Source organism: Crinia signifera, chromosome 19, assembly GCF_055691185.1.
Source record: "Crinia signifera chromosome 19, ASM5569118v1, whole genome shotgun sequence".
Taxonomy (NCBI): domain Eukaryota; kingdom Metazoa; phylum Chordata; class Amphibia; order Anura; family Myobatrachidae; genus Crinia; species Crinia signifera.
The window spans coordinates 93,269,008-93,293,152 of record NC_139226.1 but is presented as its reverse complement, the minus strand read 5'-3'; the positions used below and the strand labels follow the sequence as shown (position 1 = coordinate 93,293,152).

The 24,145-nt window shown below is 41.1% G+C and overlaps 1 protein-coding gene across 2 annotated transcripts in view; it reads right to left on the bottom strand.

Annotated features, from left to right (window-relative positions):
• Positions 1–15,090: 15,090 nt before the first annotated feature.
• Positions 15,091–24,145, bottom strand: part of ARHGEF16 (Rho guanine nucleotide exchange factor 16) — a 58,215-nt gene continuing 49,160 nt past the window's right edge. For both annotated transcript variants that reach the window (XM_083162929.1, XM_083162930.1), the window contains exons 12-15: positions 18,145–18,351; positions 17,702–17,778; positions 16,907–17,008; positions 15,091–16,336 (exon numbers count right to left, since the gene is read on the bottom strand). In XM_083162929.1, the coding sequence (XP_083019055.1) occupies positions 16,197–16,336; positions 16,907–17,008; positions 17,702–17,778; positions 18,145–18,351 (526 nt within the window). In that variant the 3' untranslated portion in view covers positions 15,091–16,196. The remainder of the gene's footprint in view (positions 16,337–16,906; positions 17,009–17,701; positions 17,779–18,144; positions 18,352–24,145) is intronic.

The window sequence follows — 24,145 nt, the reverse complement described above, 5'->3', positions numbered from 1 at the left end:
TATTTATGTTGTAATATTTATGAAACAGGTCTTTGAGGAAATAACCAATGGGTCACGAGTCTGGAGAACATATGTGGTAGCTAGATCTTGAAAACATTTTTTTTTTAATCTGGTCACTTTCAAGTCTGACTGTTAAACAACCTGTACAACCGTAGGCTGGGACCCACTGATCACTGGTACATAGTTAGCGCACCAAGAAATTTGTTTCCCAGATATTAACTCTGTGACTGAAAACAGGTGCATTATGGATTTGTGTATGGTATTATGTATTTCAACAATGGACAGTGATCTTCAACCGCTATTATGGTTTAAAATACACTAAGCCTTGGAGAGAGATAAAGTGGCTGGTGATAAGGTGCCAATCAGCCTGTAACTGTCATTTTTTTTAAACACAGCCCATAGCATGGCAGGTAGGAGCTGATTGGCTGGTACTTTATCTCTCTTCGGGACTTAATACATAGACTCCTATGATTTCTAAGGCAAAGAAGCATATAACAAGGATAAAAGGCTTAGAAATACATTGCTTGTTCCTAACAAATATTAAACAGACGTCTCTTTAATAAATGTATATTTATTGGATATTAAACAGGTTTTTGGTAACACGTGTATGGATCCCATCTGTAATACTGATTAGTTGGAGCACCATGCCTAAAAGCTAGTAAATGGCCATAGCAGGGATTACAGTCTGCCCCATGTGCGCTGGCACCATCCTCCGGCTTCTGTAGTAACACTATACACCTAGGGGAGTTCTATTTCATATGGGATGTTGCTATGGGAAACTAATTAGATACTAAATATTATCTTCTAGAAGGTGCTAAATAAATATAAGGTAGATTCCGATTGGTTGCCCATAGCAACAGCCTATATGCAATAGAATTCCCATCTTAGTCAATTTTCCCCTAGTGCTTGTGCACGTAAGACATAACTACCTGGATAAGAGTTCTCGTACCTGTACTTTATAATGACTAACCCACACCAATGCCGAGCAGTGCACACACTGTGGTGGAAACACATGTCTGTCAGTCTTGGAACTTCTAAACAATAAGGCGCAAGGTATACTCAATAGTTTCTTTAGTTCTTCTTCTTCAAAGATGTCTCTGATAGTGTTTGATAATAATGTTCGTTTCTCCGTCAAAGTAGGTGGCCGTGAGCAGAAAAAAATAAAGATGAGAAAAACCGTAAATTATAACGTGTATGTGGTTATTTATTATGCATATACGTGATGTTTATTTTTCCAATGAAGTGAAGATATATTAAGCGTACCAAACTCACGTTAGACAAGTTGGTACGAAGCTTATAAAGGTATCTTTTTTTTCCCCTTTTGGTGGCAGTTTCTGTGATTATTTCTTTCTTTGATTTAAGTGGGGAAGGTGTTTTTCCAGAGTGCTCAAAAAAAGAAAAAAGTACAACACATATGTGGATTCATCTGGTGAATAGAGTGATTTTTACTCTATGAAGGACCAATAATTGATGGCGTACCAAACTCACGTTAGGCAAGTTGATACGAAGCTCATCAAGGTATCTTTACGTGGTGGCAATCCCTTTCTTTTCCTGGGGTGTGGGGGGTGTTTTATCCAATGTGCTCAAAAAAGGAGAAAAATACAATACATGTGTAGATTCTTTGAGATGTGGGGGATTATTTTGATTTGTGAGGAGCCAGAGAAGATTGATGGCGTACCTCACTCACCAAAATTGTGCAGAAGTTACATATATAAAGGTATCTTTGGGTTTGTGGGCGTACCCTTACTCACGGAGTTTGTTTGATGTTTACGCTCAAAAAGGTTTCTTTAGGATATCCCTGGTTCTTAGGGATTTCTGTTGGGGTTCACCACTCAGGTATTGCTTGAAAGAGAAGGGGGAATCAAATATACCATATATCAGAATTTTTCCTGTAGCCAGTTTAGTTTTGAAGGTCTTATTGCACCAATTTATGGTGTACCTTGCCCTTAGTTTTAATATTTTGTGAAAGATTAATTGGTGGGCGTACCCTGACTCACACTCATGTGTTCGGGGGTCCGCTCATCAAGGTTTCTTTTGTGGAGGTAGGTTTTTCTTTAACGAACTTTTTCCATCCAGTTTACATATAAGGGAAAATATTCCAGAATGTAGTGACAGTCATATATATACTGTTAGCAATATAGGATGTGGTTGAGTCGCCAAACAGCGTACCTTACTCACCGTTTAACATGGTGAGGCAAAGCCTGTAACGGTTTCTTTTATCACAAATTTTCCATATGAAAAAACTTCAAGCCCAATCCGTTTTTATCAAAAGTATCAAAAGTACAGTCTTTAATCCACAGGGTAAAAAATCTCCCATACAGGGGATCAGCATAAAGCAGCAAATTTTCAATATAAAATCCGACAGTTGTTTTTAAAAAAACAATGCATATAGAAAAACCATAAGAAAAATATAAAACCAAGAAAAAATAAAGTAAAAGAAAAAATATCTTTAAAAGTCCAATACATACATCTGAGGAATTTGTGGCTGTTCACTCCTCTCCAGTGGCATCAACGCGTTTCAGTCTAGGACCTTTTTCAAGATGTCTTGAAAAAGGTCCTAGACCGAAACGCGTTGATGCCACTGGAGAGGAGTGAACAGCCACAAATTCCTCAGATGTATGTATTGGACTTTTAAAGATATTTTTTCTTTTACTTTATTTTTTCTTGGTTTTATATTTTTCTTATGGTTTTTCTATATGCATTGTTTTTTTAAAAACAACTGTCGGATTTTATATTGAAAATTTGCTGCTTTATGCTGATCCCCTGTATGGGAGATTTTTTACCCTGTGGATTAAAGACTGTACTTTTGATAAAAACGGATTGGGCTTGAAGTTTTTTCATATGGAAAATTTGTGATAAAAGAAACCGTTACAGGCTTTGCACCACCGTGTTAAACGGTGAGTAAGGTACGCTGTTTGGCGACTCAACCACATCCTATATTGCTAACAGTATATATATGACTGTCACTACATTCTGGAATATTTTCCCTTATATGTAAACTGGATGGAAAAAGTTCGTTAAAGAAAAACCTACCTCCACAAAAGAAACCTTGATGAGCGGACCCCCGAACACATGAGTGTGAGTCAGGGTACGCCCACCAATTAATCTTTCACAAAATATTAAAACTAAGGGCAAGGTACACCATAAATTGGTGCAATAAGACCTTCACCCTTTAAACTAAACTGGTTACAGGAAAAATTCTGATATATGGTATATTTGATTCCCCCTTCTCTTTCGAGCAATACCTGAGTGGTGAACCCCAACAGAAATCCCTAAGAACCAGGGATATCCTAAAGAAACCTTTTTGAGCGTAAACATCAAACAAACTCCGTGAGTAAGGGTACGCCCACAAACCCAAAGATACCTTTATATATGTAACTTCTGCACAATTTTGGTGAGTGAGGTACGCCATCAATCTTCTCTGGCTCCTCACAAATCAAAATAATCCCCCACATCTCAAAGAATCTACACATGTATTGTATTTTTCTCCTTTTTTGAGCACATTGGATAAAACACCCCCCACACCCCAGGAAAAGAAAGGGATTGCCACCACGTAAAGATACCTTGATGAGCTTCGTATCAACTTGCCTAACGTGAGTTTGGTACGCCATCAATTATTGGTCCTTCATAGAGTAAAAATCACTCTATTCACCAGATGAATCCACATATGTGTTGTACTTTTTTCTTTTTTTGAGCACTCTGGAAAAACACCTTCCCCACTTAAATCAAAGAAAGAAATAATCACAGAAACTGCCACCAAAAGGGGGAAAAAAAGATACCTTTATAAGCTTCGTACCAACTTGTCTAACGTGAGTTTGGTACGCTTAATATATCTTCACTTCATTGGAAAAATAAACATCACGTATATGCATAATAAATAACCACATACACGTTATAATTTACGGTTTTTCTCATCTTTATTTTTTTCTGCTCACGGCCACCTACTTTGACGGAGAAACGAACATTATTATCAAACACTATCAGAGACATCTTTGAAGAAGAAGAACTAAAGAAACTATTGAGTATACCTTGCGCCTTATTGTTTAGAAGTTCCAAAATTGTTTTTTGTTGTTGTATAAGTGTAAGGTGTTGGTGACACTTTAGGAACTACAAAACTAGGGCTGCATTGCGCCATATAGGATCCTGTAACCCCCATTCGTACATGTCTGTCAGTCTGCCAGACATGTTATCTGCCCAACTTAAGCCATCAGATATTGTGGTCACACATAGCGATGTGTGTAGGGCTTCCTAGTTGTGCTAGGTCGGGTACTACAAGCTATCAGCGATGTGTGCTGAGCAACCTGCAGGTTTGATGGACACTGACCATCAATCTCGGGCAGGGAAGCACATTGCTGTCGCTATAGCGCCCCCCCCCACCACCACCACCGATGTAGGGGCATTTTTTTAAGCCACTTTGCCAAACTAAGTAAAGTATCTTAGAAAATGCCTTAATATCAGCATGTGTGTAGGCCCCGTAAGATCTCTTGTTTCTGCTGCTGCAAAAGAACAGTGGAAATGTTGGGCGGTAGGTCATACACTGCCCGATGCAGCCAACCAATTATTGTATCCATTTGACATGCTAGAATGATAATCAATGATTGTCCGCGCAGTTCAATCTTCAGCCCGATCAGATGACTATCGGCTAATCCGTCCAATAATTACACAGTCTAGCGATGTCTAGTCCCCTCTATTTCAATGTTGGATCCTGCCTACATTTGATTTGGTGTCACCCCCTTTAGGCCACTTCTACAAAATTTCCCAGGGCCACTTTTATTTCCCAATCCACCCATGGTTACATTTACTGAGCAATAATGTCATAAACAGATAATTATAATGTAACATGTAATTGTACTGTATTGCACATGTATCATGGAACACCCCAAGCATTGCAGCAGTAGAGTTCTATCTGCCCTCAGCATGGACTGACCAGTTTCCAGACCTGACAAGGTACAACAGCCATAGTACAAAAGTGATTGGCTGGAATACTGGAGGGAAAGGAATACACTGGAGTAGATGTGGAGGCGGCCATATTTATGGGATAACTTCTATTCTAAGAACCAACATCTTATAAATCTGCATCAGGCCACATGAATATTAGAGAGGATGTACGTCATTGGTGTTCCTGGCAAATTGTCCCTCCCACAACATGGCCACCTCCACAGCATAGGTGACGGGCCTACTTAATAACTAGTCTTCCTATATTAAATAGTATGCACAAGTAGTAAAAAAAAAAAATATATATTTAGAAAGGTCTTCTTTAAATAATACTGTAGTTCTAGGTCTCGTCTAAGTAATATAAAAAGGTTCTGCTGTCATTGGCGGATGCTTTGATGAATGTCAAAGCGCAATTGGTACTAATTCAGCACTTGCGCTATCTAGGTCTATGAGCATTATGTCATTCTATTGCACTTCCCACTCATGTGTCAAAAATATTCAGTCAGCTGCAGAAATACTGCACTGGACCAATGCAATAAGCAGGGGCTTCCTCACATGTGAGTCCCCGATGGGGGACGTTTCTTCATAGCTTCATGAGCTATGAGGTAAAGTCCACAAGAAAATGGCACCATGGGGAAAACCCATTTACTCTGCAGTTTACCCACTTGAAGGGTGTTTATGTGAGAGCCGGCACACCCAGGGCCAGCCCTGCCCTCTAACCTGTGATGTCATAACTAGTTCTGGGGCCATCAGCACTGCCCTGCCCTGCTCGAAGCACTGCAGAGGCAGATTTGCAGTAGCAAGACTCCTGCTACGGCATAACAAGGCAATCACAGTTGGCAGCAGGAAATCTCACCGCCAGCGTGGTTATCACCAGTGATCATGCTTTTTGCAAAGTTCTATCGCCCATAGACATACAGAATTATTAATGTCATTATACATAAATGTTAAAAAGGGAAATGAGACAACACACGGGTACAGGACCAGTCTCCCAAATCTGACAAATCACCTATCCAACATCCCAAATTTTGGAGCGTGACACCTCTGCTCTCTGCAGGGTCAGTGTACACAAACTTTGTCATGCATAAAATTATACAAAATATAGTACAAACTGTCCTTCTTGACGTGTGTATATGAAACATAAATGCATTATGTGTTTGGGTCCCAGCCCAAAGATCTCTCACTTTGGGTTTGGGGAGACTCAACCTGTATATCAATATATTTTGGCAATGGGACTAGTTTGGCTCCTGGCATTGTAGGGAGGTAGTTACAGTTGTTTGGTGAGTCGTAGCGGTCACCTGTTCAGTAGTGCTGTAGTAAACATTGGTTCTAAGGCAGGCATGTCCAAACTATGGCCCTCCAGCTGTTGTAAAACTACAAGTCCCATCAGGTTTTGCTAAAAAGGTTGGCAAGGCATGCTGGGATGTGTAGTTTCACAACAGCTGGAGGGCCACAGTTTGGACATGCCTGCTCTAAGGGTTCTGTTTACTATTCCTTGGAGAGAGAAAGTACCAGCCAACCAGATCCTGACATTTCAAACACAGCCTGTAACATGGCAGCTAGCATCTGATTGGCTGGTACTTTATCTTTGTCCAAGACTTAGTACATAGACGACATAGTGCACAGGTTCTCAAACTCGGCCCTCGGGACCCCACACAGTGCATGTTTTGCAGATCTCACAGAATCACAAGTGAAATATTTATCTCCACTTGTGGATCAATTAAAATGTGTCAATGATTCATGAATTCACCTGTGCACCTGCTGGGTGACCTGGAAACCGTGAACTGTGTGGTGGGGTCCTGAGGATCCCTGACATAGTGACAGTTATGTGGTTATTGTATGCAAACATAACCCCAAGAACATCACAGTCTGTGCAATGTCACCATAACGGGACACGATAATTTGCTAATTAATTTGAATTTGTTCTGAAAGACTTCCACCCCAGCCCTGTTTATTTACAACCAGACCTTTATCCTCATACAATACTTTGTGTTAAACAAGAAAGGAAATACGTGTTGTATATTTAGGAAATCGTATGTATAACACATTGTTGGGTCCACCTCGGCCATGTATGTACTGTATGTATCTATGACAACCTCATTACATAATTTATACTTTTTTCACGTGTTTGGAATGAACCCATTCTCGGAATGCGATGCTATCCTAACAAAGAAACATTTTACGTAACAAAACCCGTGTCCTGTGCTTATTTAGAGCTCAAGTGCTACATGTATGTGTAGGTAGCCATACGTGGCATTATACCGTGATCGGGGTACCTGCTAAAACCCTGCCTCGGGCACCAAATTGGTCATGTCTGGTTCTGAGCACGATATAAATGGCAGCAGCAAAACTATTCACTCACATAGAACCAAAAGACAATTCTCCCAATAGTCCCCTGTACCCAGCTAGAAGCGTGGTGTTCCCGTGCCATATAGGAGACTCGTCCTCTGCCAAGCAGCCAGGGGAAGTATGAAATCAGAGCTCCCGATAGATCAACATGCACACAGAAGCCATTTTCTCTACAATGCACACTAACTGTCCAGATTCTAAAGGCTATCCAATGGGCTGTTTCACATGCTCCGGCTCCTGCCGGGCGGCGAAACCCCGCACGGCCGAGAAGTCGTGCCGCACAAGGAAGTTTAGAATGATGGAGATGGCCACAGCCCGGCAGCTGTCTCTTCCAGTGGTGGGATCCGGCTGCAACCGGGCGACCAGGCCGTGGCCATCCTGTGTGAATGGACACAATCGTGTCAATTATTAACTAGTGTGTGCAGCACGGCTTTTGGCCATGCGGGGTTTAGCTGCCCGGCAGGATCTGGAGCGTGTGAAATAGCCCAATGGCTTATTGCAGATGGTCCAATCTAATTGATTGAGGTACTAATGCCCAAGCTTGGTAGCCTCAAAACTTGAACCGTTAAAGGTGCCTTGAGGAACCCCTGATTTACAGTGCATGCAAATAAGTACATCTTTATAACACTTCAAGAGAGATTAAATAGCTTGCCTACTAAGGTTACATAGTATATATTCTTACATATGGTATACTGTATATACCGTGCTATGCCCTATCTATTCTAATCATCTAGCCCTCATCCCGGCGACCCCCAGTACAGATGCAGAGCCCTCATCCTGGCGACCCCCAGTACAGATGCAGAGCTCTCATCCCGGAGACCAAAGTATAAATGCAGAGCCCTCATCCCGGCGACCCCCAGTATAGATGCAGAGGGCTCATCCTGGTGACCCCCATTACATATGCAAAGCCCGCACCCACCCCTGTGACCCCCAGGACAGATGCAAAGCCCACACCCACCCCTGTGACCCCCAGTACAGATGCAGAGCCCTCATCCCGGTGACCCTATTACAGATGCAGAGCTTGCACCCACCCCAGTGACCCCAAGTACAGATGCAGAGCATGCACCCACCCCTGTGACCCCCAGTACAGATGCAGAGCCCTCGTCCAGGTGACCCTATTACAGATGCAGAGCTTGCACCCACCCCAATGACCCCCAGTACAGATGCAGAGCATGCACCCACCCCGGTGACCACTAGTACAGATGCAGAGCCCTCATCCAGGTGACCCCAGTGCAGATGCAGAGCCTGCAACCCCCCTGGGGATCCCAGTACAGATGCAGAGCCTGCAACCCCCCTGGGGATCCCAGTACAGATGCAGAGCCTGCACTCACCCCTGGGACCCCAGTACAGATGCAAAGCCCACATCCTGGTGACCCCAGTACAAAAATTGGAAGCTGTATATTTTGATAACTACACAAAAGCCTAGTACAGGCCTGCACATGTGTGCACGATTCCGCTACATTATAACTGCATTTTAGAGTCGTACACAAACTCTGAGGGGTAGAAGTTATTGGCCGGGATCTCACTGTTCTCGGTCACCACTGGAGTGTTCCCCACCCGCCATCCAAGGAACATCAGCCTGCTTAGACATACACGCCTGCACTGGAGATGGGACATGGGCAGAGGGAACCTCCAGTGTATGGGAGGAGAACACGCAATGGCCCTTATTCTGGTTCATTCGCAAAAGCAAATTCCTTCTCAAATGGACAAAACCATGTGCACTGCAGGTGGGGCAGTTGTTACTTGTGCAGAGAGAGTTAGATTTTGGTGGGGTTTTACTTTAAAGTGAAATCTATATTGCAGTGTAAATATAAAGCAGACATTTTGTTTCTGTGCAGGGAAAATACTAACTCACCCAAATGCAAGTAAACCAGAATAACCCCCAATATGCACAAAGCCCCAGCAGCACTACAAAGCTCAGAGAGACAGGATCTCACAACGTGGTTATAATGTTTATAAAGTATCAGCTTATTATACAGCCAGAACATTGGAACATAAGGTAAGAACTTCATCTAATGCTACCCACACATTTATGCATTAGAATTCGATGTGACATTAAAGTGCGATGTCCATTGCATCCGATCGCATCTTATGGTGCAAAAAGTGCACACAATGGCACATCGGATGCTGGAAGAGAGCAGCGGACTAGCGTAGCGCTATGAAGAACAGCAGCCGTAGCAGGCATCGGGGGTCACGCGGGAGGAGATATTTAAAATGACTAAAAGACAAATCCTTAAAATGTATATAATTACAGGTATAATGCATAATGATGCAGACACTCACCGGCTGCTATCGCACTGTTGAGGTACCTCCCTTATCATCTGATTGGATGAGCTTGCTCGATCTTGGTGTAGAATGGCAGGCTTAGCAGCCTGTGCAGAAGTCTGAAGCACAGCCTGAAATGTTCTTCTTCCCAGACTGCTGTGTGCAAACCAGAGGATCCAAAATCCAGACAGGGGGCAGCCTAACCCTACTGCACATGAAGAGAAAAGCCTAACCCTACTGCACATGAAGAGAAAATTGTGTCAACTTGGATATCGAAGCAACAAATATACTACCTTTGTCATTAGACCTAAACGATTGTCACCCGAGTCACCCTATTTGTGCACTGGCTGAGACCCCACCACCAGCAAACAAACTGGAACTACAAATGATTACATCTATAATAAATGAAATAAAAATACTCTGGGCTTTTGGAAAAACGTCAATCTTTAGCTGATTTGCACAGGATAAATAAATAGAGCATATCCCAAAATTGCACTTCTGAAACATCTTCTGCTATAGGACTGAAATATAAAACACACCTATTACAGACTAGTATCATGTTCCCGACTCTTCTGACATCACTGCCCCCAACTTACCTACAGAACTTCACAATCCTATCCCAACCACAGCAGCATCAATAAGGAACATACCTGCTGGGGTTCTGCTGGTGGGAACCTCATCTCTACAGACACCACACACCATGCTAGTGTCCAGCCAACCCGTCCAGTCTCACTGAGTGCTAGCTCTTCTGCCAAGCAGGCTTTCCTCTCTGGCATCTTGGCAGGATGTGAGCTTTCCTAATCAAGGGCATCAGTACTCATCCGCTTCGGATCTTGAGCACCACCTAGTGGGAGACTGCACATTTCCTGATAATGTGAAGATATTTTATTTCACAGAATACTTCCTGTCATACAGTAACATCCAGATCTAGGCTCTTCTACACCTGTCCCATATACTTGGTGACTACATTGGCAGAACAGGCACCAAACTAAGACCATGGGTCCCAATGTACATCAGATGGATGGACAGGAGTATGTGGGCAGACATGCCCCACTGTAGTGTTTATTCTATAGAACCCTGCCTCTTTTAAAAACATGTGCAGTTCTTCTTCTTTGCCTGGGGTGACACTCTCTTCTATGATGCTTCTAGCACAGTGTGGTCTGTATATATTGCTGAAATACAGACCACACTGTTCTAGACACCACAGCAAACAGCAGCACCACAGGCAGGGAAGAGGAACTGCACTTGTTTTGAAAGAGACAGAGTTCTAGAATAAACAATACACACTGTGCTCATTTAACAGCATTACTGTATTTAGGGGGGATATGGTCAAATGTGGGAGGATCACTGCCACCCAGCAGTCGGGCAGAGAGGCGGCATTGCCCAGTTCATAGCCAGCTTTACTTTAATACTATGAGAGTAAAAGGGTGTACTTGTTTTCTGAATTACGGTTTACAGACCCGGACCCCTTGGGATAACGTATAAATAAAATACTCACCAAAAAGCCCTATAAAAGGCATTGGGCTCTATACAACAAGTCTGTCAAATGATGTGGAAACAAGCATTTCTGCATAATTTAAGAGTATCTGCTATTTACCAACGGGATAATGGGGAAGATAACTTAATACCCCACTTCTACAATATCTTCAGCACATTAACGTTTTCGGCTATTTCATTTGTAAGCTCCATTGTGCCAGGGATGGATGTGATTGCCAAATATTCTCGGTATGTACTATATAAAAATCACGTATATAGTGATGTTCAAGCTCCTTAACTTCCTTACAAAACTAGGTTAATGCTGCCATCTTGTGTACATCTGTAGGTAATACAGTTTAACCTCCGTATTCAAAAGACAGAAAATACTCGACACAAATCCAGAAGGTTCAGCGCTTTGTACAAAGGCTTTTTTAAATAACGGTAAATTATGCATGGGTTGTAGCCAGTGGCGGATTCAGGGGGGGGGCACCTGGGCACGTGCCCCCCCTGTCATTTATTTTGTAGCTGAGGACCAGGGCTTTCCAACGAGCCCAGCCCCGTGTCTCTAGCCCCCCGGGAACCGGAGATATCGCCTGGCAAACCTGTAACGTTTTTTCCCCATAGGATAATATGGGACCCGTCAATTCCGACCCCCACCCAATTCCGACGGCTGCCAGTTCCCGCCCTGGCATCACAGAAGCTTGTGGTTGATTTCATTCAATTCCAAATCGCCTTCAATATGATACCAGGCTGGTCCAAATCGGTCAATCGGTTCCAGAGATATTGCGTGTAAACCGATTTTTTTATTTTTGAAATGTAATTTCATGGCTGTTCATGTTCTTTGAGGACAGATTACTCTGGAACCAAACGTTCCAGTTTCACTGGACCAAAATCATTCAAAGCCCACTCAAAAGTTCTTCAATATAATACTTGTCTCATGTAAATGGGTCAGTTGGTTCCGAAGATATAGCCGGTTAAATGAGATAACTGGTTAAAGGGGGGAGGGGTGGTTTTCTCTCCCCCTCACACCAGAAAATGCAGGGACTAGGCTGGGAATGCATTTTCTGGTGTGAAAGGGGTATTATTTCAAATAGCCGGGACCTGCAGTGCTCTGAATACAGCCAGGCTCTGCCACTGTCAGTGGCTATCACTTCTGCCTGGCGGCGGCTGTCCCCCATTTACCACGAGCATGTATTCCCCCTTGGCAATGAGCATGTAATCCCACATGGCAATGAGCATGGAACCTCTGGCAATGAGCATGGAACCCTTGGCAATGAGCATGTAGATAAGCAGCACTTATGTAGCATCATTTTTAATAGGCATTATGGTGTTTGGCATAACACATAATGGACATAATGGCTTGTAACTTAACGTGTAATGAACATTATGGTGTAAATGTTTAATGCGCGCCTTTGGTGGACAATGTCCCTGTTTATGAAGTGTATTGTGAATTTTGGCTTAATCTGTGTGGCATTATGTGAATTCTGGCTCAATCCATGTGGCATTATGTGAATTTTGTCTCAATCCGTGTGGCATTATGTGAATTTTGGCTCAATCCGTGTGGCATTATGGGAATTTTGGCTCAATCCGTGTGGCATTATGTGAATTTTTTTCCCAATCCATGTGGCATTATGTGAATTTTGGCTCAATCCATGTGGCATTATGTGAATTTTGGCTCAATCCGTATGGCATTTTATGCATTTGGCTCAATCCGTGTGGCATTATGTGAATTTTGACACAATCCATTTGGCATTATGTGAATTTTGGCTTAATCCGTGTGTGTTATTATGTAAATTTTGTCTCAATCCATGTGGCATTATTAGAATTCTGTCTCAATCCATGTGGCATTATGTCAATTTTGGCTCATTCCATTTGGCATCATGTGTAAGGGGCAAGTATAATGGGGTCTAGTATTTTGTTGCATAATGTGTAGAAGTTGTATATGGTGTTGACACGCCCCCTGTTGAGTGGCCACACACCCTTTTCTGGAGCGCGCACAACTACATCCTTCACTTTTGTCGCCATGGTGGGCCTGCGTACTTTAAATGCCAGGGCCTATTTTTAATTCCATTCCCACCCTCTCCTGCCGCTCTCTTAGCATGTACACTGGCACCACTAACACCGCCCCTCCCCCACCCAAACCCTTTTTTATCATGGTGCCCCCCCTGTCATTTTATCCTGGATCCGCCCCTGGTTGTAGCTATTGGTGAATGGGGGTGTGTGTGTGTGTGTGTGTATATATATATATATATATATATATATATATATATATATATATATATATATATATATATATATTCGTATTAGAGAGCACTCACCAGTCTTCAAATAAGATGCAAGTAAAAGGCTTTAATACATCACCAAGGTTTCATGCAAATGGTGACCATTTGCATGAAACCTTGGTGATGTATTAAAGCCTTTTACTTGCATCTTATTTGAAGACTGGCGAGTGCTCTCTAATACGAATATATATTGTGGCTGTACCCCCCCTGGACTGTAGCCTGAGTATGGCATCCCAGCAGTTGTTTCATGAAGGTTGAGCGTGCCGGTTCCACAAAAACTCTCTCTATATCTATATATCTATATATATATATCTATATATATATATATATATATATATATATATATATCTATATATCTATATATATATATATATCTATATATATATATATATATATATATATTAATAAAACTTGGGTCTGCAGTAATTAATGTCATAGCAAACGTTCAGTGTGCAACAATGTATTGTCTTTTACCCCACACACCAGCCCAGGTACCACATAATAGGGTAGAGCCATATTACACCTGCCCTCTGTGTAGTCTTCTTGGACAAGATAAAAAATCAAAACGTTAGTGGGACCAGAACGAGACAGGTACTGTATCACATCCCAACAATCTAGGCACAAAAGTGCCTAAATGAGCCACCAAGTTTAAAGTCAGTTTTATAGATAACATTTAAATAAATGTATTATCACAGTGGTTCCCAAACTGTGCGCGTAGGCTCCCTGGGGTTCCTCTGAACACTTGCAGGGGTGCCTCGGTTTGGTGGTCCAGAACCAGTTAAAATTATTTATGGGCAATGTAATAGGCAAAATCAGTGTTTATGGCTTCCAGTTTTAAAATACGTAGATAAACAGAAGTGCAACTTACAGTATTTCATTTAATATTGTTTTCTGAAATTCTCGGTAGCAAACATTGCACCTAGGGGTGCCGAGACAAATATTCTTATTATCTAGTGTGCCGTGATGCAAAAAAAGTTTGGGAACCACTGTATTATCAGATCTTGCACATTTGAAGAAAATGGAAAAGCATTAACCCTTTGAGTGCCAACTTTGCTGTGAGAGATCCTCAAAATATCTGCTAAAAATGCCAGCGCCGCTCACAGCGACTGTTGTTTTAATATAAGTAAATGCGAATATAGTAAAGTCAATTAAAATAATTTTAGTTAAATATTGCACCCAAAAAAAAACAGTTGCTGTGAGTGGCGCTGGCATTTTTAGCAGATATTTTGAGGATCTCTCACAGCAATGTTAAAACTCAACGGGATATATAGAACAAGCTTAAGGAGAACCCGACCTTCAGACAATTCTAAAGTTCAGATCTGTTGAAATGGAACGGCCATTGGTTATAACTACAGATCTCATTTCTGTGTATTGTTTGAAATTGTATATACACATACACACTGCTGCTGAAATGTCATTACAACTTCCAAGTAAATGAGATGGCCGCTTCCAGGATTATTGTGGACACTCTAATAAAGGCTGGGCAACACCGGCCCTCCAGATGAACTACACATCCCAGCATCAGTTTCAGCATGGCCACATAGCAAAACTAATGCAAAGCATCCTGGGATGTGTAGTTCATTAACATCTGGAGGGCCGGTGTTGCCCAGCCCTGCTCTAAGCCGATAGACGTTATATGTCAAAGTTCCAGTTCCAGGTGTCGGATTAGTTTAATGAGTAAGTAATTACAAGGCTAGTCTCTGCAACATTTCCAGAAATGAAAGCATCCACTTTACATATACATTTGTAGTGTTTATTGAGAAGATTTTTAAAAGCTGGAAAATCTATATAAAATATTTCTTTATCTGGACATATACAGAGCAAACAAGGGAGGCAGGATTTAAACAAGCATAAAATATACACAAACAGCGTCATATAAAAAAAAAAAACTGGGACTAATCTTCTACTGTTAGGATTGGGCAAGTGTCTGAAATGTGTCTGGAAATCCAAGCAAATACTAGGATTCAAAAAGGAGAAAAAAGTAATTTAAAAACATTATTCTGCACTAAGGCAGCATCAGACAAGTCTGCTTGGTAGCAGGATAAGTAGATTTATTTTAGTATAGCCAAACTAACGTACTTGACCTTGTAATCCGGTGCTAGAGTAACTGCACCTCTGTAGTGCTAGAGTAACTGCGCCACCAGTACAATGCTGTATAAAGGAGTGTTCCGCTATGGCGCTGCAATGTACAATAAGACTCCGGAGACTTGTGTACCATTTGTGCTACAGAGCTGGGTATATCTTGGGTAAGTGCTTAGAAGCGGGCAGGCGAGACTCATTAATATGGCACCTTATACCGAATCTGCATCTCTCCGCACATCCACCCCAGGAAGATTATATTAAGACCGTGGCACATTCATTATTAATACTCTATGTTTAGAGAAAGTATGATTGTTGCAATACGAAACATAAAAAAATGTTAGTGTTATTTTGTTTTTGAAGGAAAACTTATTTACAAAAGAACAATATCCCGGTATAACATGTATCAGGTGTCATACGTTGTCACAGCTAATCTGCATTTCACTAAAAGTACCATAGAAAAAAAAAAAAGTTCCCACTAAAAAAAGTTTAAGCTGTAATCACCAAAACAGATCAAATAAGGACAAAGGGGGGAAAAAAAAACATAATGTAAAAAGAAGGTGAAATGAAAATGGGTCCGAACAAGATCTCGAACCAACGTGTACCAGCCGTGTGGTCCTGTTACACCAGTTGAAAAGAGGGCAATGAATCCAAGAGGTCGTGCCAGTGTCCATTAGGTAAGAATACAGCATGGGTCTTGCAGACATCTTTACATATTTTGATAACTAGGCCATGTCCCCGATATGGCAGTGGGCAATGGAATTCCGGAGTGTTTGCTTGTTACGGTATAAACTCCATCTTAAATTTCATCTAAACGTCTGTTTCGATCCGCAGTCTCTCCCTTCGTTTCACATTCTGTTCGACCGCCGTCTGGTTAGTGATCTCTTTAGCATGTGTCTGTGGGAACCAACCGCTTTCTCCATCTCGCAACCGCTCACCCTCATACCAGCCTAGGGTTCCAAGGAAGCAAATGATCAAAATGGAACTAGAGATATAAAGGGCCTTATTCTAGTTCACTCTTTCTGACAAAATCCTTCTTAGATGGACAAAACCATGTGCATGCTAACCATTACACCGACCATACTGTGATGTGATGGTGACACTAGTTCCATGGAAACAATTATCTATAGATATAACAGGCTAACTACTCCTCACCTCTATGAGGTGAAGTACCGCCAGTGACCAGCAGAGGCCACTCAATGGACACAATTACTCCTTTGTGTGCTAAAATATGTCATAACAGAAAGTGAAAGCTATTTTGCAGGGACACTGATCTGTTTCAAACTTGCTGGATATGGAGAGAGTGAGCTGTGAAGACAGATTGGAGCTAGGAGCAGATAGGGACTGGGGGTGAGGTGGAGAGTTTGTGGGCTAAAAGCTGTCACAGCTCAAAGTGAAAGTACATTGCAGAGCCGTCATTTTCATGGGCTTTAAACTAGCCAAGGGATAATTAAGATAAATATTGCAGAATACAGGGTTTTAGAATTATTTAAATTACAATTTTGAAAAAAATAAGTTACCATCTTCTTCTTGGAGGACCAAGACCACATCCGCTTGCTGCAGCGAGACCTCATCCGCTTGTTTGGCCATATAAGCTTTTGTGATCTCTACCTGCCGCAACCCTGGAATAGAAGACAGCACTCTCATTAGTATGTTTATTTGCAACTTCCACCATCCTTTTGCCAGAATCTCTCCTTAAGGTTTAGTACATCTCCACCACAATGAAGACCTAATCCATCATTTTCATATTAAATTGGCAACAAATATTGGAGCTGCACAGTATTTGTGATTTTAGCAGCGGGTGAGTATACATGAGCGGACTATGGGCTACCAGGGATTACTTTTACCTAGGGAATGTCCTAGTCCATTATGGAGTATCCAATTTCTTCTTGAAGGTAGGCGTAACTCATTCCACACACACTGCCAGATGGAAGCGGCTAGCCTCCCTCACTCATGCCACACACACCGCCAGATGGAAGCCACTAGCCTCACTCACTCCGCACACCGCCATATGGGAGCGGCTAGCCTTCCTCACTCTACACACTGCCAGATGGGAGCCACTAGCCTCCCTCACTCCACACACCACCATATGGGGGCGACTAGCCTCCCTCACTCACTCACTCCACACACACCGCCAAATGGGAGCCACTAGCCTCCCTCTCTACACACACACACACACACACACACACAACCATATGGGAGCGGCAAGCCACACACTCCGCACACCACCATATTGGAGCGGCTATCTGGGATGTGACTTATAGATTAAGAACCCTTGGGAGTATTACACAATGAGCCCCCCAATCTCTTCTCACCCATGGTCTTCGATTTGCTATAGCGTCTATTTTCTTCTTTCATCTCAAGCGCTGTGATCCACCTCGCCCTGTCACTCCTGTGCACAATGAAAGACAAGTGTAAATACAAAGATGGCCACCCAGGCAGGTGCCAATGGCATGTCACATGCTGTTGATTTAAAAATAATAATTTAATAATAATTAACTTTATTTATAATGTGCAATTTTACAACATTTATTAAATTCATACAATACATGCATAATATTGTGTCTGTGCCTCTGTACACCTCTTTTGCGCACGGACGATGGTGTGAAGGCATTCTTGAATCAGAAAGCCCTGCAGAGGTGTTTGTGTCTACATTGAATTGCGGTTACACCTCCTCTGCACAGAGGACAAGATCAAGATTTTAGGATGGGTATCTCATATGTGAGATCCTCCTGCCCGCTCTCCAAAAACCACTTACAGGGCATCAGCTCCCAGTACAATCTGCTCCTGTCTCCCTTCACGGTTTTTACTCATGGTGATTTGGAACAGAAAAGGCCCTGTTGGACTGCGGTTGCCGAGGGTCCCAGACTTAACAGTGGGAGACATCGGGCCATCTCCATTGTCAATCTTATCGACGGTAAACTGATCAGTTTTCACGTAATCGGTCACCACGTAGCTGTCCTCACTGGCGAAAGGGAATAAGGAATGTCACAGTCAGTCATACAGTGTCAGTACATTCAGATGGAGCCCTCCTCATTTAGCCTGTTGGTTGGATTAAGTGAGTAATAGGATTACTCTGCTAATCCCCTACTGTATTGTTCTATGTATTGTATTGCTGCTGAGAGCAATAGGATAGCCATGGCTAGCCATGGTGAGCCACGACCTAAGGAACAAAGTTGACAGGGGCTCCAATTGTACGTGCCTGACGCCTCAGCGATATCACAGCTTCATAGGGAACGGACTCTATTCGGATTTCTAAGGAGCATGCTCGGTTTAGACAACGGGTTATATTAACCCTTTGAGTGCCAACATTTTGGTGAGATCATCTCAATCGCTCAAAATGCCAGCATTGCTCATAGATCTGTTCTTTTTTGGGGTGTACGATTTACCTAAACTTCTATAAATTGACTTGTCTGTATGTGTATTTATTTATACTAAAAGAACAGTCGCTGTGAGCGGCGCCGGCATTTTTAGCGGATATTTTGAGGAACTCTCACAGCAACGTTGGCACTCAAAGGGTTAATTATGTCCAATCTGTCCCCTTTTTCCACCCACAATTTTGAACGGATTTTCCAATATTTGAACATTTTGGAGCCTCAATGAAGTGGAGGGGGTGGGGGGGGGGGTGGATTTTATGATCCCCACAAACATCAGATCACCAGCGTGTGCCGGTTTTGACATCATCAATCTGTGTAAAGGCAATTTTTATATACTGTGGAATTTAAAAATGAAGTGGAATAATAGGGCCTTATTCAGACCTGATCGCAAGCGTTTTTCCTAATACACCTAGAAAACGGACGGTTGCCGCTCATAAATGGCGGCTTCCTGTCAATCAACTATCGAATGGCCTGCAATGAAAAGAAGTAGCAGGATTTCATTGCACATGCATACCAAGAGCCTTACGCAGTTGACAGTCGACAATCTGTCACTGTGCGAATCAGGCCCATAATACGCATCACAGATGTGTCCACATACATCTTTTCCCCATACGATCCAAGTATATAAACGCATGAGCTCTGTGTTACTCTGTAGCGCAAGGCATCTTTTTCGTGACTTTTTCTATTTATTGGCATATTATTTGCAAATAGGATGCACAAGCAGCTTCTGATGATTAAAATGATATGTAGCATACCTATATTCAGTGTGTGACTGCCGCTGTATCTGCATAAGAAATGGAATGCTACACTGTGTACTATAGAATTTCTTATTCAGATACAGGAGCAGTCTCACACAGGGAATATAGGCATGCTGCATATCATGTTAGTCATCAGAAGCGAGTCTTTTTTGTTGGCGCACAAAGATGAGTTTGAGAGAGTTGTATATATTCTTAAACTTTCAATGTTTTAATTCATCAATATTAAAATAAGTACTGTCCTATGAGTGAAATGTTTCCGGATATATGAGAAAATTCTTTTATCTTTAATTCAGTTTTTAATTTTTTATATACATTTCCTTTAACACCCTCGACTACCCTGTAAAAATGCTCTCACACGTACCTTTCTCTCTCTTCTTCTTTATTGTCATCTTTCCCTTACAAATGCAGAATCTTTGCCTAAAGGGACATGAAATCAAACTACAAAGCACTAAGTGCAGGAATAATCCAATACCTTTTGGATCAGTCCATGAATGTATTTAAATATGCTTGAGTCAAACGTATCTAATTGGCATCAATATGGTATAAACCAGAGGATCCAGACCTAAGAAATATCAACACAGGGATCCATGGTATAATACCTCCTTTTTCTCTTCACAATTGCAGAATCTCTACATAAAGGGACATGAACCCAAATTATGATATAGAATAAGAATGTCTTGTGAGAAAACATATACAGATATGCCTGAGCGAAGCAAATTAAACTTGAATCCACCTGGTATAAATTAGAGGATCCAGATCCAAAATTATATCAAAAATCATAATTCACTTTTATATGGATTTAATTAATTCACACTATAACCTGAGATTAATGAACAAAGAGGCATACTCTATCTCTCTCTAGAAACATCACCCCAACACAATCACATATGTTGCCCAAAGGGGCAACTACCCACACAACATCACCAGTTTCATGTTTTTTATCCTTTTTTTCACAATGAATCACGTTTTCTTTTATTTTATACACTTTGAGCAACAGCCCAATTCACAATTTATCAATACTTGCCAAACACTCTCACTAAATGCAAGTTTAACAATATTCTATGGAGCACTTCACTGTAGAGAATATAAACAAAGAATATTCTCTCATCTGCCAAATTATGCACTTAATATAATGTTTCAAAACACTAAATAATATGGAACCCATTTTCCGTTCACGAGTTCACCCCAAATCCACATATGCTCATTGCATTCACAACCCTTTTATTTCTAAAAATACTCAATCAATATTCTAAAATAATTTAATAATCTAATTAAACATTGACCTTAAAGATAAAAATAAATACAATGGAACCAATCCTCTAAGAACATAACAGACTTAATATTTGTATTTGATCTCATTACACAATAATATATTTGATACTATCACTTTAAGTAAAATCCAATGCACACCATTTCCCACATATATTTAAAACACATAGCTCAGAGCAATATACTCTATAATGAGATACCCGGACTCAGCATAAGGAATAACAAAAGCAGCACACTAGGTGAATGGATGAAAATAACACGTGACCTAAACCATTCTCTGATTGGTAGCTGTCCATTTAAATCCCCCAAGAGCGGGGTAATCGGGTTCTGCCTTGAAAAAAACTGTCACAAGTGAAACGCGCGTCGGCGTTTGGTGTCAGTGTCCTCTTAAACAATTTTCTTAAAAACTGTGTTTATTTAATATGATTTAATATGTTTGGTCAATAATACATTTCCACAATAGAGTGCGGAGGACGGACTGCACCCGCTCTGCCGGCTGTAGAAGGGTAGCCAGAGAAGCGGTAGCAGAGACTAATCCACACTAGTGTGATAGAATGAAAATGTACTAACTCAGCGGCTTGTGAATTTAACCACATCCGCTTTACTGGTCGCAACAATACAACTAAAAAAGTGGCTGTGACTGTATATCTTCACTATAAACTGATCCGCATAAACTTAATATCGTGATCACAATAGAGCAGTCCTACACTTTAAATATATATCGACTAAGTCGTGAATTAAGCTGTGAGATCACATCTGTCGTTTCCTTATACAATATCCACTTAGCAGTTGTATTTAACGGCAATTCAAGCCAGATACCTAATAAACTGCAACAGTATATATACGCAAAGACTCAGTTGATATCACTTAAATATACTGAGTTTGCGATACCCAGTCAAGTGGGGGCAATAAAAGGCAACCTTAGCCAAAAGGACTGTGGAATAAATATAAACTGGAGAAATAATTAGCGGACTTACTCAAATAGCCCGCAAGCATAATATGACCTTTGAACAGATGTAAAACTCAGTAAAATAAACTGACAAATTGCAGCTCTACAACTGTACATGCTTTCTAAAAACGCTGATAAAGTGATAACATGCACAGTATTCACGCGAGTAAATTTGCGACACAAGTAAAGTAGGAAAGGTTCTTTTGAACAGTCACACTAGACTGACAACCTTATCGGCAAACAAATCACACTAAATCGATAAGTGTGTATGCTAAATTGGTATATACTCCTTAAAATCTGCGGGATTGATAAGATTTATCCTGCATTTAACCCAACACCTCAGCGTATTTTATAAACGCCTGATAAGCGACGATACGCAGAGAATTTTGGTAAACTAGATGTTGGTGGCACACCATAAAATCAGCAAAATACTTGCAGAAGACAAGTCACACTAAATTGATAGGTGTGTATGCTGAGTGTATATGCCAAACCGCAATCATAGCCACAATAAATAGTGGCACACTGCAAAATCAGCGAAATATTTGCAGAAGATAAGTCACACTAAATTGACAGGTGTGTATGCTAGATGTACATACCAAATCACAATCATAGCCACAACAAATAGTGGCACACCGCAAAAATTAGCAAAACACTTGCAGAAGACAAGTCACACTAAACTGATAGGTGTGTATGCTAAATCGGTGTATACTCCTAAAAAATCTTGCGGGATTGATAGGATTTATTCTGCATGTATCTTATGAACACCTGATAAGCGATGATACGCAGAGATTGTTGGTAAACTAGAGATTGGTGAATCAGTACAACACCCGCAGAAAATAAGTCACACAAAATTGACAGATGTGTATGCCAAATTGGAGCATACTTCTTAAAATCCTGCGAGACTGATAAGATTTATACTGCACCAATCCAACACACCAGCATACCTTACAAACATCTGACAAGCGATGATACGCAGAGACTGCTGATAAACTAGATGTTGGAATCTTGAATATATTCTCTATCCCAAGCGATAAATCTGTGTGAACTCTCTTAATTGTAGAGAACTGGCTGACGAATTACAAAAGCAGTCAAATTAATTGCTACATACTTGCAGAAGACAAGTTACAGTGATTTGATAGATGTGCAACTGCTACACACCCGCAGATAGGTAAAATCCAAAACAAGTCACAATAAAGTGACGGAGTGTATACCAGAATTGTGATACACCGCAAACCCAGTAAAATCAACTGCGACATACTAGCAGAAGATATTTTACCTTAATTGATGGTGTGTATGCCAAATCGCTGGATACTCTGTAAATCTGCGGGTTTAATTGCCTCGCATCAACCCAATATCCCAGCGTATCTTGCAGACATTTGATGGTGTGTATGCCAAACGCTGGATACTCTTTAAATCTGCAGGTTTGATTGCCTCGCATCAACCCAATATCCCAGCGTATCCTGCAGATATTTGACAAGCAAGGATACGCAGGAACTGTTTGATAAAACGGGATATTGAGTCTGTTAATATACAGAAGGCATTGAATATTCCTTACTCCCAGCAATAAATCTCTGTGCATTTTCTAACTTGCGGAAAATTGGCTGATAAGATGTGAAATCAATCAATTGCTATATACCTACAGTATACAAGTCACTTTAAACTGACAGGTGTATATGCCAAATCGCTACGTACCCCTTGAACCCACGGGACTACTTAAAGTAAAAGCGACACAGAATTTAACCCCTTCCTGACACAGCATGTTTTTGCCTTCCTGACAGAGCCCTTTTTTTCAAATCTGACATGTATCACTTAAGTGGGGATAACTTTGTTTTGCTTTTACTTATCCCAGTGATTTTGAGATTGTTTTCTCGTGACACATTGTACTTCAAGTTAGTGGTAAATTTTCGTCGATACAGTCTGTGTTTTTTTGTGAAAAATACCAAAATGTCGGAAAAAAATGGAAAATTTAGCAATTTGCAAAATGTTAAATTTTCTGCTTGTGAGACAAATAATCATACCACTCAAAATAGTTAATAACTAACATAGACCATATGTCTACTTTATGTTTCCATCATTATTTCAACTTCCTTTTAATTTTTTTGGACACTAGGAGGCTTACAATATGAATAGCAAATTTTCAAGAAAATTTCAAACACTGATTTTTTTAGGGACCAGTTCAGTTCTGATGTGACTTTGAGGGACTTGTATGTGAGACACCCCCATAAATGATGCCATTTCAAAAACTGCACCCCTCACAGTATTCAAAACAGCATTTTAGAAGTTTGTTAACCCTTTAGGTGTTTCACAGGAATTAAAACAAAGTGTAGGTGAAATTTCAAAATTTCATTTTTTTTTTGCAGATTTGCAATTTTAATACATTTTTCTAAGGAACACGGTACATTTTAC